The sequence below is a fragment of the Gracilinanus agilis genome, chromosome 3, assembly GCF_016433145.1.
Source record: "Gracilinanus agilis isolate LMUSP501 chromosome 3, AgileGrace, whole genome shotgun sequence".
NCBI lineage: Eukaryota > Metazoa > Chordata > Mammalia > Didelphimorphia > Didelphidae > Gracilinanus > Gracilinanus agilis.
In genome coordinates this window covers 530,046,206-530,065,886 of record NC_058132.1, presented here as the reverse complement: position 1 = coordinate 530,065,886, position 19,681 = coordinate 530,046,206, and the positions used below count along the sequence as shown (strand labels likewise).

General features: G+C 35.1%; 1 protein-coding gene across 2 annotated transcripts in view; it reads left to right on the top strand.

Moving 5' to 3' along the window:
- Positions 1 to 2,408: 2,408 nt before the first annotated feature.
- The window catches only part of CLDN10 (claudin 10), a 130,234-nt gene continuing 112,961 nt past the window's right edge, over positions 2,409 to 19,681 (top strand). The window contains exon 1 of one of the 2 annotated variants that reach the window (XM_044670572.1): positions 2,409 to 2,565. In XM_044670572.1, the coding sequence (XP_044526507.1) occupies positions 2,409 to 2,565 (157 nt within the window). Of the gene's footprint in view, positions 2,623 to 19,681 lie in introns of both variants that reach the window. The other variant, XM_044670569.1, reaches the window with a different exon arrangement.

The following is a 19,681-nucleotide window of genomic DNA, read 5'->3' as shown; positions in this document are numbered from 1 at the left end:
AAACCCGGCCTCAGCCACTTCCCAGCTGTGTGACCCTGGGCAAGTCACTTGACCCCCATTGCCCACCCTTACCACTCTTCCACCTATGAGACAATACACCGAAGTACAAGGGTTTAAAAAAAAACATTTTTCCATGTTAACATAGTTCATTTTCTTTCCCTCCCCTCTTCCCTCTCACTACCAGATCCAGTAAGCACTTCTACTGGGTTATACAAATGTTATCACTTATACCTATTTCCATATTATTCATTTTTGCAATAGAACAATCTTTTAAAACCAAAAACCCCCAATCATAAGTCCATATAAACAGATGATAAGTCATTTGTTTTCTTCTGTGTTTCTACTCCCACAGTTCTTTGTCTCGATGTGGATAGCATTCTTTCTTATACATCCTTTGGGATTGTCTTGTAGTAGCAAAGTCCATTATGTTGGATTATTCCACAATATTTCACTTTCTGTGTATAATGTTCTCTTGGTTGTGTTCATTTCACTCTGCATCAGTTCTTGGAGGTTCTTCCAGTTCACTTAGAAATCCTCCAGAGCATCATTCCTTACAGCCCTGTAGTATTCCATCACCATCAGATATCACAATCTGTTCAGCCATTCTCCAATCGAGGGACACAATTCATTTTCCAATTGTTTGCTATCGCAAAGACCGTGGCTATGAATATTTTTGTACAAACATTTTTCATTATTATCTCTTTAGGATAAGAACATAGTAGTGGATCAAAGGTATGCATTCTTTTAAAGCCCTTTGAGCATAATTTCAAATTGCTCTCCAGAATGGATGGATCAATTCACATCTCTGCCAGCAGTGTATTAGTGTCCCAATTTTGCCACATTCCTTCCAACATTTATTATTTTCCTTCACTGACAAATTAGCCAATCTGCTAGGTGTGAGGTGTTACCTCAGTGTTGTTTTGATTTGCGTTTCTCTAATCAGGAGGGATTTAGAACATAAAAGTCTAGCTTTTGAAAATCTCATGACTTCAAAATTCTATCTACCTGGCAAAGTAAGGGGCTAAGTTAACTTTTACCTAGAATTCTGTGTCTCAGTAAAACCTTCAGCAATTACAACTCCTCCTGAAGGAAGTATCTGTGACTCCATTTTCTACTTTTTTGATCTATGACTAGAAATAGGCAGGAATAAATGCTGCTCCTGATTTTCAACAATTTTGAGAGATCAAATTTAAATCATACTAGAATCCAAACATATACTTTTTCTGGAAATTTTGTTGTGTGATTAAGGAGTATCTGATGAAGAGAAATAGAGCTGTGCAAGAAAGCTTTGTTTCTTTCAGAGAAGGGCATTCATTCCACAGCACTCCTCTCCTCCTAAATCATTTGATTGTATGTTGAAGGAATGAAAAATTTTGAGCTAGAAGGGACTTTGGAAATCATCCAATTCAATCTCTTCCTCTTATACATAAGGCAACTGAGATCCAGAAAGAGTAATTAATTTGTCTAGAGCAGTGATTCCCAAAGTGGGTGACACCACCCCCTGGTGGGTGCTGCAGTGATCCAGGGAAGCGGTGATGGTCACAGGTGCATTTGGAGGCGGTGAATAACTGTAAGCAAGCAGTGATAGTATGTGACAGGGGGCTCTAAGTAATATTTTTTTCTGGAAAGGGGGCTGTAGGCCAAAAAAGTTTGGGAACCACTGATCTAGAGTCACATTGGAAAGCAGTGGTCATACTGGGACTCAGACATAGTTTCTCAGACTCCCCCCCCCAAAAAAAAAGCTTTTTATGGTACCATATTGACCTCCAGTGATGCTTAGAAAGAGCAACAGCAACAAAAAAAATGTAATTATTTTTTCAAGTAGAATTGCAGATGGATGAAGGGAAGTGATATAAATGTAAATGGTTCAAGAAAAACCAATGGCAAGTTTCATTCATATTTGAGTCATCAAATGATTTGTTTCATCTTTTCTTCATCTTGTTGGTGCCTCCTAAATGTATCTTCTTCTTAATTTAATTGCTCTCTTTTAAAATATTTGACGAAATAAATTTTAAGTGTTACAATAGAATTTGTACTTTGTGATATCTGCTAGCTACATGGTTCGTTAAACTCCGGGCTAACTGAAAATTAAGCATTAACTACAACATTAGTAAGAAAAAAAATGAAAATAAAAACCTCAAAAACTAATCTTCCAAATTTTTGTAAATGTCAACATGAGAAATGGGAGATCGTCTTTTGCTGTGTTCATAATACCATCTATAAATCCATTTGTATCCTTAATTTTCATAGAGCTCCAGGCCACCAGAGCATGAAATACTGTCACATACTTACATTAACTTTCTGTAACAGTTGTCCAAGTGTAATTTGCTCATGTTAAACCTCTGCATGCTGAGCCCACTAAAACGTCTCCTCAGTCTTGCACAGTTCCATAGAGAAGCCTAAGAGCCATGTTCTGGGCACAGATTTCAGCTCTTGTGTTTGGTATTGGTGGAGTTGGTGCTCTCATCGCTGCTACTGTGTCCAATGAGTGGAAAGTAACCACCAGAGCGTCATCAGTTATCACTGCCACTTGGATTTTCCAGGGTCTTTGGATGAACTGTGGAGGCAATGCGTTGGGTTCTTTCCATTGCAGACCACATCTTACTCTCTTCAGAGTACCAGGTAATTACAGTATCTTTGTTCGGATAAGAAGTAATTCTTCTCCTCTCTGTCTCCCCTCTTATTCTCTGTTATCTCCCCTTCTTGACCCCCCACACTATGCAGAACTTGCTCTGCATACGCAGGCTCTGGAAGACTGAGTACTTAATTAAGGCTCCAAGGTTGGGGCTAGAAGGGGAGTGGCATGGGTGTATTGGTTACACTACAAAAGATTGGCCTTATTAGGAGCACAAGAACTTAGAAATGACTTACTGATCTAGAAATGCTCAGTGCATTTCATGTATAATAAACTTGAGATGGAAAAACTATAAGGTTTGGAAGGATACTATATTACCATGTGGAAGGGAATGATTTTCTTTAAAGCAAGTTTCTATTTGCCCTTAGGCAATTTTCTGGGATAGAAATCTAGGTGTCATGATGAAATAAACTTCCAATAAGTGCTTGAAGGTTACACTACCTTGGGTAGAAGCCTTAGAGAACTGGCTGCTAAAGATACTTCTGGAAGAAGGAGGGGATTAGGTAAACTAAACATGCCTATTGCATGTTTATTCAGTAAAAGATTAATCCATTAACACAAAAGAATAAAAAATTAGGTAACTTATTTTTTATACTCCATATGTGCATATATTTTGATATATATTCATCATATCATAATGTAAAATTGCAAAATTCAGAGAACCTAAATTCGAATTCTGCTCAAGATCACCTTTGTGATCTTGGTCAAGTCTTATAACTTTCCTGAGCTTTGTTTTCCTGTGGGTATTACAATTTTGATTTCTTTTAATTTTTTAAATTCCAGTTCCCAAATTATCTTTATATCTTTTTTTTTTTTGGCTACTCAGTTATAAAGAAAATATACTAAGTGACTTACAAATGGACTAAAACAGAGGCATATGGAAAGAGGAAAAATGTTTAAAACAACTGTTTGATCACATGGGTCGATGGGGATATGATTGGGGATGTAGACTCTAAATGATCACCCTAGCACAAATATCAATAATATGGAAATAGGTTTTGATCAATGACACATGTGAAACCCAGTGGAATTGTTCGTTGGCTACAGGAGCAGGATGGTAGGAGGGGAAGGAAAGAACATGAATTGTGTAACCATGGAAAGGTTTTCTTAATTGATCAATAAAAAAAGATTCAAAAACAAAAAAAAAATACTTATAATATGACCTCTTAGAGATCATTGCCATAAATTCATCACAAAAATTCTTTAAGAGAATTCTGTTTTTTTTTGCATTATATGATATTATTAGCTTAAAACCAAGAAAAAATATATTATATGAAGAATCATACCTCCATAGTCTGGTAATATAACACAAATGAGACGTTTTAGCTAAATAGCTTAAAAAAAGGCTAAAGAACTTTAAAATAGTTAAAAAATTAGATAAAGAATTTAAATATTCAAATGGTTAGAATGTACCTTGGCCTTAGGAAAGAGACAGAAATAACATTTTAACCCAGAAGTTACTAAAGAGTAGTATTTTATGAGATTTCTTGTCAAGCATGTGTGTCATTAGTGTACAATCAGTGCCAAGGGATAAAGAGAGCTTACTTAGTTTAAGCCGGGAGACTGCTAATAACGATCAGACTAAATGTTCAAGCTCGAATGCCCATGTTAGGCCCTCAAATGCCAGGTACATGCCAAAATGCCCATTCAAGTGAACAAATGAGTCGATATCAGTGTCAAACTGGGAAATTTTCACTCGGGAAAATTAAGAATATATGATGAATTACTTAAGACCTATTTTAATAGATTCTAATTCTATTTCTCTACCTTCTTGACACAAAAGCTATTTTTTTCTTATGAACAAGAAGTTTAGAAAAGCAAGTTAAGTCAAGGAGTTATCGCTTCTCTGTATGCCTCTCTCCTTTATTGCTCTGATGAGCCCTGGATTCCTCCCAGTACATTTCAGGCAGCAAGGAGAAGTAGGTTTCTTTGTGCTTTAGAAACTAAGTGTTATCTGTGTGAACTATCGTTTGTTTGTTTGTTCTTTATTAGCAGTAGCTAATTAAAAGTCTTGGGACAGCTAGGTGGTGTAGTGAATAGAGTACCAAACCTGGAGTCAGGAAGACCCATTCTCTGAGTTCAAATCTGGTGTCAGACACTTACTAGCACTATGACCCAGGCAAGTCTCTTAACCCTGTTTGCTCAGTTCTTCATCTGCAAAATGAACTGGAGACAGAAATGGCAAATCACTCTATTATCTTTGCCAAGAAAACCCCAAATGGGGTCAGGAAGAGTCAGACACAATGGAACAACAACATTAAAGTCTTGCTTTATTCTGTCAAAGAATCAGTTTTTGACCTAGCTTTCCAAAGTGGGTTACTTAAAATAGGATGATATAACTTTGACGGCTATATGCTCAAATGTGTTAGTAAATAATTATATAGTATTTATATTTGCAATTCCATATTCATATGTAAACAATAAAAATTGAGATAGACTGAGTTAGATATTGCATAGTCTTATATGTGATCCAGATTTATATATTCCTTTATATATTTCATATTCATTATTTATACAATTTTATACTATGTATTTATATATTTAATATTTATTTATGTACTCATGTAATTATTTACACAATTTTATACATTCATAATGTATATGAATTGTATCATTATTTCTACATTATTTATGCAATCATGCACCCATTGGTCCATACCTGTGGTTTTTATCAGTGAAGCAAATTTCCAGAATGGACTTCCATTTCCAAATTTCCTCCACTGATGCAATTCATTTGCAACTTATAATCTTAGAGAGTTACTTTGGAGCATTGGAAGTTAGAGACTTGGCCATGGCCACAATTGCTAATCCATGTCAGACTTGCACCCACAACATCCCAACTTCAAGGTCAGTCTTTTCTCTACTTGCTGTACTGCCTTCAAATATTATCAACTCAGAAAAATAATTTTTCCCTTTAATTTTGCTTATTTCTTGTAACACTGACATCATTTCTTTTATTTCTACCAAATCCTTACATGGTGTTTAGTAGAGTGTTCTGCATGTAGCAGACAATTCAAATGCTTATTAATAGGGGAAAGGTGGTCGTCAGAAAATGATATTCTTAAATTAATTGTATTTGAGACATTCCGAATTTGTAGTTGATATATCCAAATTCCTTTTTAAAAGTTCTATGTGGGGTTTGCTGACTATGTCTATTTAAAAAAATCAAGAACAATGATTCATCATTCCAGCGGAAATGGGAACTCACAGATCTTGGATTTCCTTATAAAAATGGAGCAAGTCCAAAAGGTACTAATGGTCCTTCCTTTACTCTTAAATGAAACCGTAACAATGAGAGAGTTGGAGCACAGTGTTATCATCCCATTTCCTTTATAACAAAATGTAACTAGGGAAAACAAACAGCCACCTATAATGAAATGAATATGCAATTTAAAAATATTTCCTTGATGTCCGACAAACTTTCTGAGACTGAAGCACTGTTTTAAGCCAAAAATAAATTACAAACCCTTCCTTAGCTGCCAAATTTTTATTTTTCCTGACAATATTAGAACTAGACGGCTGTAGAATTTGAAGTTTAGAGATCATCTAGCCCAGTCTTCTTCTTTTACCTGTTAAGAGAGCAAAGCCCAGAAAATTTAGGTAACTCCCCCAAGATCCTACAGTAAGTTAGTAGTAGAATCAGAACCAGAAATCAGGTCTCTTGATTCCCAGCACAGTGTTTTTCTACGATGTAAGTGGCAATAGTAGAACAGTAGAACAGTGGACAGAGTGCCAGGCTTGCAATCAGGAAGACTCATCTCCCAGAGTTCAAATCTGACTTCAGACACCTCCTAGCTGTGTGACCCTGTTTGCCTCAGCTTCCTCATCTATGAAATGAGCTGGGAAGGAAATGGCAAACCATTCCTGTATCTCTGCCAAGAAAACCCCAAAAAGGGTCACAAAGAGTCAGACACAACTTGAAAATGACTGAATAACAACAAGCAGCATAGTATAGTAGTTAAGAATTACTGTATAAGATTATTAGACCATTTTAAAATCAATTTCAAGCTAAACTTTATAAATATCCAATTGGATTTTTTGGTAATAGAAATTATATTATTTTCAAGAAATATAATACTTTCTTTAAAAGTTTTTTTTATTGTGAAATTAACAATCAACCACAAATACAAATATTTCAATATTCAAGCATAGAAGTTGTGTTAAACACTCTTTTTTGAAGTCAACAGCTATTTGTCCATACTGATAAACTAACCTTCAAGTAGAAAGCATTGTGGAATAATTTTTAGAGAAGTGATCATAAAGAGAAGATACTGCCCCTGGCCCCTCTCTCTGTATAGGTCTGTGAAGGTTACATGATCACATCACACATCAACTTCCAATTTTTTTTTTGGCAATTTAGTGCCCTTAGAAATCCTAAAGTACACTGGGCTTTGTATCTGTGTATTCTTCCATCCATAATGGTTTAATAAAACATCATGTTGTTGAGTTTGCTTCTAGATTTTTTTTTCTTCTGATGAATTCTACTTTTCTAGTCTTCAATTTTTTACCTAGTAGCAGGTAGTTTTGATAATACTGTTTTATAATAAAATTTTGCAACATATAATGCTACCTCCCTTATTGTTAATTTCCAATTATTTCCTTTAAATTTTTCTAAACTTTTCATTCCATAATTTTGATCATTTGATCTGAGCAAGTCATATGATTTATCTAATTCTATGAAATATCCCTGATAATTTGTTTGGTATGGTACTATATCAGTAGATTAATTCTGGTTGTATCATCATTTTTAAATTATGCTAATATTACAGTCATGATCATTGAGCAATTCCTCTGGGATTATTTAGGTGTTCTTTTCTGCCTAAAAACATTGTGTTCTAGTTGTTTTTAATCTAAGACCCAGGCATGTTTTGTCAATTTAAATCCCAGATATTTTATTCATTTTCCCCTCTCTTTTCCTATTGACTTTTGTTAATAACTCTTAAAGTGCAGATGATTCTTGTTTATTTATTTTATATTCTTCTACTTTGATAGTTATGAGTTGTCTCATTTAGTTTATTCGTTGATTTGCTAGGGTTCTCTAAATAGGTCATCAGACTATTAGATTTCATGAATAAAGGGATTATTTACCTCCCTTTTGTCAAGTCTTCTTACCTTGATTTCTTTTTCATGTCTTGCTAATATAGTTAGCATTTTTAGTAATGTGTTAAATAGTGCAGACAGGAGATATCATTACTTCAACTCTAAACTTATTAGCTAAGTTTCCATTGTTTTTCCATTAGAAATAATGTTAAGCTTGGTTTTAGATAACAACTTTTGATCAAATTAAGAATAGTCCCTTCCACTCCTACTTTTAAGCATTTTAAACATAAATTTTGCTATATTTTGCTGAATGTTTTTCCCTATCTATGGATATTGGTATGTATGTAGTCCAATGACTTTACCATTTATTAATATGATAATTTATGTGGATGATTTTCTTAATGTTGAACAATTATTTTATTTCTGTTATAAAGAAATAATCTGGTTGTAAGGAATTTTTGTCATGTTGCATCTCTGCTAACAATTTATTTAATATATGTATATTAATATCCATTAGTCACATCTATGATTTGACCAGCTTTGATCTTCCTTGGTTTATATATCAAAAACACATTTGTCTTACACAGATCATTTGGCAGCATGTATTTCTTCCCTATTTTTAAGAACAGATTATGTTAACTTAAGCATTCTTTAAATGTTTGGTTAAATTCACTTGTAAATATGACTACTTTAGGTAAGTTTTTCCTTTAGTAGATCATTTATGACTTGCTCAGTTTCTCTTAATGAGATCTTAATAGGTAGATTGGGGGGTAAATAGATATACTTTGTAAGTCTTTAAAAAGAATTATAAATAACTTAAATATTCTCAAAAAGGCAAGATCCAAGATAATTCTGAAAGACTTATATTGAAAAATGCCAACCACCTCCAGAAAAAGAACTTAAGGAATCTGAATGAAGATTGAAGCATATTATCTTCACTTTATTTTCCTTGTTTGTTTGGTCTTTGTTCTCTTTTGCAGTATGGCTATATGTTGCATGACTATATAAATATGTACATATTTATATATGTATGCATACATATATATGATCTATATAGAAACCTCAAATCATATACCCAAATTATTGATAAATCATATGTTTATGTGTGCATTTCTACTCTAACAGTTCTTTCTCTGGAGGTGGATAGCATTCTTTTTCACAAGATGTCCTGGATCCTTGTCCTCAGAGATGTCCTGGATCATTGTATTGCTATTAGTAGCCAAGTTATCACATTTAATCATTCCACAATATTTCAGTTACTGTGTATCTTGTTCTTTTGGTTCTACTTATTTTACTCTGCATCAGTTCAAGTAGGTCTTCCAGCTCTTTCTGAAATCATCCTTTTCATCATTCCTTAAAGCACAATAGTATTCCATCGCCATCATATAACACAATTTGTTCAACCATTCCCTAGTTGAGGGATATCCCTTCAGTTTCAAATTCTTTACCACCACAAAAAAACACAGCTATAAATATTTTTGTACAAATGGGTCCTTTCCCATTTTTGGAGTACGTAAATATTTAAAAATATATAAGTATATATATGTGTGTGTATATATATAGACATATCCATAAAGAAGCTAGTATTTGGTCACATAAAGTAATTTTGCCTGCAGAAACCTATAAAAGAAAACAAATTACTTCTCTTTTCACTTTTTCCTGAAAGAAAGCCCTTCCTTTCGGTCTTCCAATTAGTAATATGAATTCCTGATTATTTTGAATTAAGAAAATGTGACTGTCTGCAGGGATCTTAACTAGGACTTGACATAGATAGATTTAAATGACCTCATATGACCAGAAGACCCAAGACAAGCTGCCAAGTTTTCAGTGGAATGAAACCATCTGGCAACAAGGCAACATGCAGTCTAATAATGGTACTTTTCTAAAAGTTCAGACATCTGACTAATTCAATGCTAAACATATTTCCCCTCATATCCCAAAACCTTCAGTTCTTTCTTCCATCACCACCCTTTAGCCCTCCCTAAAGAAGAAGACATAGTATGCAAGTCTCTCTTCTGTTAAGTGTTTTTCATCCCCAAATAATTATTATAATCCAAGTTTCTCATTGGGAAATGAGGTCAACCAAAAAATGGAAACAATCCGACAACATAGGCTTGAGTTTTTTGCTTGTTGAAATGTATAATTTGATCCTTGACAATATGCAACTTCAAGCAACAAAAGTGACTTACATTAGAATTTAAGGGTGGATTAAATTCAATTTAACGAGTATTTATTAAGTAACATCTAGGTGCTGGGCATACAAAGGGGGAAAAACTGTTTCATGCCTTCGAGGAGCCTGTCGTCTACTGAATGGATACAACATGTACTCAGATAAGAAGTACAAAATATACAAAAGTTAAAATAATATAGGAGGGAGGAGAGCACTAAAAACTGGGGGAATCCAGAAAGACTTCACACAAGAGAGGACAAGTGAACTAATTTCCTCTGAAAGAAAATGATGAAAAGAAAATGAAAACTTGATAAATATTGTTTAAAATGTCCATTCTTTTTGGTTTTATAGGTATTATAGAAGTAATGCCTGACTTAATCTTCTTCTTTTACATCTGAGAGGCTGATTTGCCTTAATTTGTCTTGAGCTAACACTTAGTCAAAGACTCAAAACCTTAAACTAATATAAAAGTCAACATTTTCCCCCTACTCTTCTCCATCTGAGTATTATTAACTCTCACTCCTGAAACAACGATAAACAAACTTATATTTGTCCATGTTCCAGAGAGCATGTGATACTCAGGCCACATTTCTAGCAGGTCGCTGATACAGCCAGTGCTCCAAGACAACAACTCAGTGAATCCATAGCTATAATTAGACAATTAAACTTGACAACATGAGCCCCAGGAAAGCAATTTCTGTACCAGTGTCCTCAAGCTACTTATAACCCTGAGATCTGCTCATGGCTTGAGGCACTAGAATTCTAAAGAGTGATGATCTTGTCCATCTGATGTCAAGGGTTCACATCTGAGACATAAGGACAGCCACATACTAGATAATGTTCTCTGCCATGATGGCTCCTAAATTAATGAGGACAGCAGCCTCCAATGACAGCCTAACACAGTAATTTCTACAGCTACTCAGCAAATATTCTCAATGGAAACCTCACATCATATAATCATAGGGAGGTAAGAAGTCACAGCACTGAAGGAAAATATTCTGTGGTGATTGGCTGTAGGGCTGGCGCATTTAACAAGCACCAACCAACCAAAGAGAGTATCGCTCTGTCTCCGGCTATTTTCTAACTGCATATTGTTCCACTGATAGTAAAGCAGACAGTGATAGAAATAATGCACTAAAGGTCTATTTCTTCCAAAGTCTTCATATAATCAATAAATACAGACCTCTGTCTTTTACCTCTTTGTGGTTGTTCTTTCCTGTTTTCAGATAAAAAATTGATGAGCATTGACATTGAGTTTCAAAAGTTTAGAATGTCAAGCCATCAGAAGTCTAGGAACTGGAGTCCATGCTGGATTTTTCAGTCACCTCAGAAGGTGAGGAGCAAAGTCCAGTGACCTGTTCAATTCAACACAAATTAAAGGCAGCCAAGAAAGAGGGATAGCAATTTGTGTTTTGTTGTGAACTTGGTGGGGTAAATGCTATTTAGAATGTTTAATTTAGAACTTAGAATTTAAAAGCTGTTTAAGGTTGAGCCCAGTCTTTCAAGGGACCAAAGCGGTATGGGGGAAAATGTGTTCCAAAGTGTTGGGGAGGAGGCAGACATATTTGTACTTCTTGGTATATCTTCAAAGGAAATATCTATTTATTGCTGTTAATTGGTTAAATAAAACTGGGACATATATGGGGCCTCAAGATAACAGCATTAGAGAAGAATCACCCCTTAATTCTTTAGGGCACTCTAGAACCCTGAGGGGAAGATAGCTGGCCATGCTCTGGGTGAATAAGTCCAGAGCATTATTTCACTAAGAAACAGAAACTGGGGGAAAGTATATTCTAGATTTGTGGGACAGCCTGTACAAGTTTTCTGATGTGAACAATCCATCTACTAATACAGCAATCAGGTGCCCCTTGCCTCAGAAAGAGATCTTAAAGTCCACAAAGATTCCTGGGATAGATTTCAAAGGGTCCATAAATCTGGATAAAAATACATCTATATTTCAGTATAATTGGTTTCCTTTGCAATCATATATATTTTAGTTTATGCTTTTAAAAACAGTTTTCTGAGGTGTCCACAGGGCTTTGTGGAGTGTACAAAGGGGTCCATGACACAGAAACATTAAGAATTCCTGACTTAGAGGGGTCTGCCACATGAAGCATTTCCTGATCCTCTGGCTACACATGCCTTCCCCTTAAAACTACCTTTTAAAAATTTGTAATTATTTTGTATATCCTTATTTATGTACATGTTGTCTCCACTAAAAGAAAGCAATATCCTTGAGGATAAGACCTATTTCATTTTTTGTTTGTCTCCAGGGCTTAGTACAATGCCTGATAAACAGTAGGTACTTACTAAATGTTCATTTGAATGACTGTACCATCCTACTCTCACCCCAAATCATGACCTTGCTTCCAATTTTCTGGTGAATGATTCTCTATCAAAAGTGATAATATTTGTAAAGAGCTTAGCACAGTGCTTGGCAATACTAGATGGTTAACAAATGTTTATTGCCTCTCTTCTTTCCCACCCTTTAGGGAGATCTCTATTTACATGTAATAACAATTATCTACATATGTTTTCCAAAATCAGAAGATCCAAATTGTCTGTTTCCCTCCCTTCCCTCCCCCTTCTCACATAGGGTAAGTAATTCGATCTGGGTTATACATGTATTTTCAGGTAAAATATACTTCCATGCTGGTTATTGTTGTAAGAGAATACTCATATAAAACCAAAACTAGGGATGTCTCTTTTGTAGATCTTTGAAATACAAAAGTACTGAGGCTGGCATGAAATTTGCTTATTGAGACACCCTAAAGTTTAATCAAGAATATTTTCTCTCGGGGGCAGCTGGGTAGCTCAGTGGAGTGAGAGTCAGGCCTAGAGACAGGAGGTCCTAGGTTCAAACCCGGCCTCAGCCACTTCCCAGCTGTGTGACCCTGGGCAAGTCACTTGACCCCCATTGCCCACCCTTACCAATCTTCCACCTATGAGACAATACACCGAAGTACAGGGGTTTAAAAAAAAAGAATATTTTCTCTCAGTTCTGTATCTTCTTGCCCCTCTAGGGTTTTATGATGTGAGGTTTCTTTTGAGATCATTCACTAAGGGTAGCTGAAGAAATTACTGGTAGGCTGTCAATGGAGGTTGCTGCCTTCATTAATTTAGGAGCTGTCACAGTACAGAATACTATCTAGTCTGACTGTTCTTGCAGTTTCAGGTCTCCTTGGATAAGATACTCATCATTCTAGAGAACTGTAGTGTCTACAGCCATGTTAAATACCCTTCTTTAAAAGTGCTCTATTCTACTCAGGCTTTAATTCGTGTAAATTTATAACCAAAACACTGAAACTCCAATGTTCTTAGTGAAGAAAGAAAAAATACATATAAAAATTGCATAATACCTTATGGAGAATAAAAGAGGATAATTAAGTAGTTGTCTGCAATGTCCATTACATGAGACATATACATAATTCACAACATATGGATTAAATTAGGTTAAATTTGGTCATCTAAGAGACAAATTTAATTTCTGAATCCATTGCCAAAAACTTTTCGAACTGGCAGCATTAAAAAAAAAACAGAATTACCTCTAAGTTAAAATGAGGCATTGGTATATATTTTTAATGGAAGGACTGTCTCATTATAAAATATTAAATATCATTCAGGAAATATGAACTTTTTTCTGAAGCCCTATAAATTCATATCCAAAATGCAATAGGCTGGGAGGCACTCTAATGGAACATTATGCTTCAAGTTAAAAAAAAATAGCACTAATGAAAAGTACAGATAAGAAAAAACACTCACTGCTAATGTCTATCTTTTTAAAAATTACATTATATTTTATTTCCAAAGATTCTCCTTCTCTCTCTCTGTCTCTCTCTAACCTCCCTTTCTCTTTCCCTCCCCCAACTAAGAAAGCAAGAAAAACAAAACCTCTGTTACAAACAGATCTAGTCAAGCCAAACAAATTCCTGCTTTGGCCATGTCTAGAAAAATGACTCCATTCCCACTCTGAGTTCATCTTTTTCAAGAGGCAGATACTAAGTTTCATTATGAGAACTCTAGAGTCCTAGTTGGTCACTGTGCTGTTTAGAATTCTTAAGTCTTTCAAAGTTGTTTCTCTTTATAATATTTTTGTTATTGCATAAATTATGGCATCAGTTCATAAAAATCTTCTCCTGTTTCTCTGAAACTCCTTCTCATCCTTTCTTACAGTGTGATAGGCTTTCAATAACATTCATATACCATAATGTTTTCAGGCATGCCTTAATTCTAGTACCTTGCTACTACAAAGAGTTGCTACAAATATTTTTCTGCATATTGGCTCTTTTCTTTTTTCTCTGATCTCTTTCAAGTATAAATCTAATAATGGTATCAGTGGGTCAAAGGGTGCACATAGTTCAATAAATCTGGAGTCATAGTTCCAAATTGCTTTCCAGAATAGCTAGATCAGTTTATAGCTCCTTCAACAATACATTAATGTTTTGGTATCCCAACAACGTCACAACATTTATCATTTTCTTTTTTTGTCAGTTTTGTCAATCTGACAGGTGTTTTCCAATTTCTTTAATCATTAGCACTCCCAGTCCAAAATATTTTTGCATTAATTTTGGACAAGTATTATTATCTAGGAATATGTTGCATGCCTAAAGTAGGATGTAAGTTTTTTAAAGGCAAGAACCCTCACTTTTGTCCTCATATCACCAGTGCCTAGTACGCAGTGCCCAACACTTCATAATAACTCTGATCATTTGATGACTGACTGAGGAAATTGAGGGAATTGAGAGGATTTGGACAGCAAGTGGTAGCAAGAATTGAATGAACCACAGTGACTCCATTTTGTAACTCAATTCTGGAGTTTGTTCAGTTCCTTTTCTACTCAATTATGAATCTAGTCCAACTTCTGCCTTGTGGGAAAACTTTATTTACTTGGAGGAACTGAGAGAAATTTATTGCATTGTTTGAACCTAGCCCTGTGTGATTAGGATGCTGGACTACCTCTCTCTGTTGCTAAGAGACCCTCAAATTAAGACCTAAGGTATGTTGAGGAGAAACCCAATCAGATCCTAAGATTGATACAAGAAGTTTTCTCACAATTGTATATCTCAAGCAATCCATACGTCTTATCTGAAACAGAGCCCCACACTGATCAATTAGTTTTTGCTCCCATGTTCCTTCGATTGTTTACAGAGACTTGGGAAAAATAGGACATCTTCTTTTCTGATTTCAGGAGATTACACTTGTTCCTTCTCCCCCTCCCAACTTGGAAAGTCCCTACTATTTCTTTCAACTAGAAATCGGATTACCTAATGTATTGTTTCATTTTAGTTAATTGGTTTTATTTGATGTAGAAAAGTCTTTCTTCCCCTATTTTGAAGAGCCAGGAAGAAGTTGAAGAGATCTAGTCCAGGTTTGTTAGGCAATTTCCATGCATTGTTTCATAGATATACTCAGAAGATTGAACTTTTGTTGTCTCAGTTGTTTCATTTTTCACTCCCCACATGTGGCAGAAATAAATAATTCATCACCTAATAGTCAAGCCTCTCATTTTGACATGATGATTATGAACCTTTTATTTAGAGTCTAAGATGATAGCTAGTCCGACCCTGTCCACTTTAAGATCTCACTTCTATAATTGTTAGCATAAGACAGAGCTAGAAAAAGAGAGGAAGCATTTAGAGACAAATGGAACAGAAACTCACAAGTTGCACATTAATCCAATGAAATGTTCTAGTTGTTTTGGTTGAGGAGTTTTGCAAGGAATTCTCCAGACAGGTCACCACTCTCTGATCCTCAGGTTTAGTGAAAGTAAGGATCTTTTAATCTGAAACATCCTGATATTGTAATTTAAATGTTTTGCTTCCTGTTGTGTCAATTAAATTAAGTTTCAAATTGACTTAGCCTAAGGTCATTGACTTTTAAAATTAAAACAAATAAAACCAAATGTATCAAAGAAATAAAAAGCATTGGAGTTGAGGTCAAAGGACCTGATTTGAATTCTGGCTCTGCCCCCTGACTAGCAATGTGACCTTAAACAAGTTATTTAACTTCTTTGGCTTCATTTTCCTTATTTGTAAAATGATAAAGTTTAACTAGATAACATCTAAAGTTACTTCCATCTATAAATTAAAACAATTTATAATTGCTTATTTTTTTCTGAAATTGTGGGAAATATGAATTTTTTTCCAGAGAAAAGAAAATCCTCTTCCCAATTCCTTTCCTTTTTATTTTCTTGAATTGGATTTCTGTTTAGTGCAGGGGCAAGTAGGGGACATAGTGAATAGAGCTCCAGACCTGAAGACAGGATGACCTGAGTTCAAATTTGGATTCAGACACTTTCTAGCCACATGACCCTTTGCAAGTCACTTAACCCTGTTTGTATCAGTTTCCTTATCTGCAAAATGACCTGAATAAAGAAATAATAAACCATTTTAGTATTTCAAAGAAATTTGTATGTCTAATCATTTATTACCAACCACTTATCAAGTATCCACTCTTTGCAAAGCATTTTGTTACATCTGTTGAGGGTACAAAATTAATACATGTTCCTTAGGGGAAATATGACTAAAACATATACATTCAATACAAAATAATAACTACATGATAACTGTAGCAGAATAGTATAGGAGAATAAAAGAAATACAAAGGACTGTGTAAGGTCATAGATATTGCTGAATAGCATGCCTAAAATGAATCAGTGAGCAAGTACTTGTTTAGCACTCACTATATGCCAGGTGCTGAACAAAATGTTTGCAAAAGAGCTTTAAATGTATTATTTTCTTTCATTAAAATTTTTATTAATAGAATTTACTTCCAGGTATCTGAGCTCCTCTCTCTCTCTTTGCCATGTCATAGAAGGCATCATCTGGCAAACAAATATGTAAATATATCTTTTCTATTTCCATTTTTTAGTTTTTTTTCTCCAGAGGTGATCCTTCACAAGTTCTTCTTTTTTTTTTTTAAACCCTTACCTTCCATCTTAGAATCAATACTGGGTATTGGCTCTAAGGCAGAAGAGTGCTAAGGGCTAGGCAATAGAGGTTAAGTGACTTGCCCAGGGTTACACAGCTGGGAAGTGTCTGAGGCCACATTTGAACCCAGGACCTCCCGTCTCTGGACCTGGCTCTCAATCCACTGAGCCACCCAGTTGCCCCCACAAGTTATTCTTAATATTAAATCTGTAGCTGTATATAATTTTTTCTTGGTCTACTCTTTTCACCTTCCACTATCTCATGTTTTAAAATTTTCCATGTTTTAAAAAAATTAATCTGCTAATTTTTTATGGCACAGCAGTATTCCATCACAATCATATACCACAATTTGTTTAACCATGCCTTGATTGATGGACATCCTCTTGATTGCTAGTTTTTTGCCAACACAAAAAGAGCTACTCTAAATATTTTACAACTTATAGGTTCTTTTCCTTTTTCCTTGATCTCCTTGGAGGAAATAAATGAACACATCTTTCTTAAATGCACATTTTTATTGAGATTTTTTAAAAATAATTTTTATTTTTTGGAAAAGTTATCCATGGTTACATGATTCATGTTCTTACTTTCCCCTTCACCCTCCGGCCTCCTCCCCCTCCCATAGCTGACGTGCATTTCCACTGGTTTTAACATGTGTCATTGATCAAGACCTATTTCCAAATTGTTGATAGTTGCATTGTTGTGGTCATTTCGAGTCTATATTCCCAACCATGTCTGCCTCATCCCATGTGTTCAAGCAGTTGCTTTTCTTCTGTGTTTCCACTCCTGCAGTTCTTCTTCTGAATGTGGGTAGCGTTCTTTACCATAAATCCCTCAGAAATGTCCTGGGTCATTGCATTGCTGCTAGTACAGAAGCCCATTACATTCAATTTTACCACAGTGTATCAGTCTCTGTGTACAGTGTTCTTCTGGCTCTGCTCCTTCCACTCTGCATCAATTCCTGGAGGTCTTTCCAATTCATTGCAGATTGTTGTTTAGTCATTTCAGTCTCTTCCAAGTCTTATGACCTCATTTGTGGTTTTCTTGGTAAAGATACTGGAGTGTTTTGCCATTTTCTTTTCTAGTTTATTTAACAGTTGGGGAAATGGAGGGAAATAGGTTTAAATGGCTTGCCCAGGGTCCAAAGCTTGTAAGTGTCTAAAGCCAGATTTGTACCCAGATCTTCCTGACTCAGGCTCAATACTCTATCCACTGTACCACCTAGCTGTCTTATTACAGATTAGCTCTCTGGAACTTGCGTGATTATAATGTATTCATTTGAACATCATCCATATTTTATAGCAATTTTTACTGCACTAAAGTTGACAACTGCAATCATGCTCACTCATTTCTCTATGGCTCTGGCTAGTTTCATCCAATGATATTGCGTATAACCAAAATGCTTCTAAAAAAAAGTAGTATTACTTTTGTCTGGCAAGTGAATGCTTCTTTTCTTGTGGAAATATTTAACTAAATAACATGCCACTACTTTAAGAGGTCCAGTGGGAAAGAGAACATGCTTGGAAGTGAGAGAGTTGTAATACAAGTCATGTTGCAAAAGGATGAATTGAATGTCATGCTAGGATCAAGTCAAAGAGGACATTAGTGGCAATAAAAATTCGAATGGATAGGTGGGACTCATTTAATGGAAATCAGAGTAGTAGTAAAAGCTTGTGTATGTGTATAGCCTTATATACCACTTTGAGTAGCCACAGGTATACAACAAGCCATTCCAGATAATATATATGAATAAAGATTCACCAACTCTGAGATTAGTAATTACAAGATTCAAATAGAATAAGAAAAAAAATGCATCCTTGGGTTTGCAAATAGAAATTCTTGTTGCTTGGTAGACCAGAATCAACTTTACCTTGTTTAATTCTGAGTCGCAAACCACTGTCAGATGTTGGGAGATTTTTTTTTATCATATCTGTTAGCTCTGATATTTCATCCCATAGTACGGGGGCTTACCCTCCAAAGCTTTGTCTTGAGCCATCTTCTCTTCTCTCACTACATCCTTTATCTTTATTATACATTCAATTATCTGTGTAGATGACTCTTAGATCTAGATAAACAGGCTTGCCCTCAATCCTGAGTTCCAATCCTTGTCAACAACTTCCTATGGCTCATTTCCCACCAATAATCCAATAGCATCTCAAATTCAACACATTCAAGACAAAACATTATATTTCTTCTAAAAGTCATTCTTCTTTGGAATTTCTCTATTTCTAGTAAGAGCATTTCTAGTCGTTCATATTTAGAAATTCAGGATCATCTTCAAATCTTGACTTTCCCTCACTCCTATATCTGATCATTTGCCAAAGCTTATTGATTCTATCTTCACATGTCTCACATTAACCCCCTTAACTCCATTCACAAACACTCACCGCTCTTCTTCAGGTCCATAATCTGCCACCTGGTTTACTGTAATATGCAATTTCTCTCCTCCCAAATCTATCTTCTACATGGCCACCAAAATGACATTCCTCCTTGTTTAAAAAGCTCCAGTTGTTCCCTCTTGCTTATAGGATAAAATACAATATTTAAAACCCTTCATTTGTCATCTTCTAATTTCTGTACTTTTGTATAACTTTTGTATAGGCTGCTTGGAATATATTTCTCATTTGTTCCTTGTATAGGAGTTCTACTCATCATGTATTTTGATTCAACCTTCCATTCTACCCACGCTTTTTCTCCCAAGTTATGCCATACTCAAGAGATAAATTACCATAGTTGAAGGAATGCTAGCCTGGAATGCTAATCCTACCTCGGTTACCTCCTAATTCTTTAATGAGGAGCAAATCCATCAACCTCTCAAAGTCTCAATTTCCTTATCGATAAAACGGGGATGATAATACTTGCAACTATTTACTTTATAGGCCTGTTATAAAGAAAGCACTTTGTAAATAT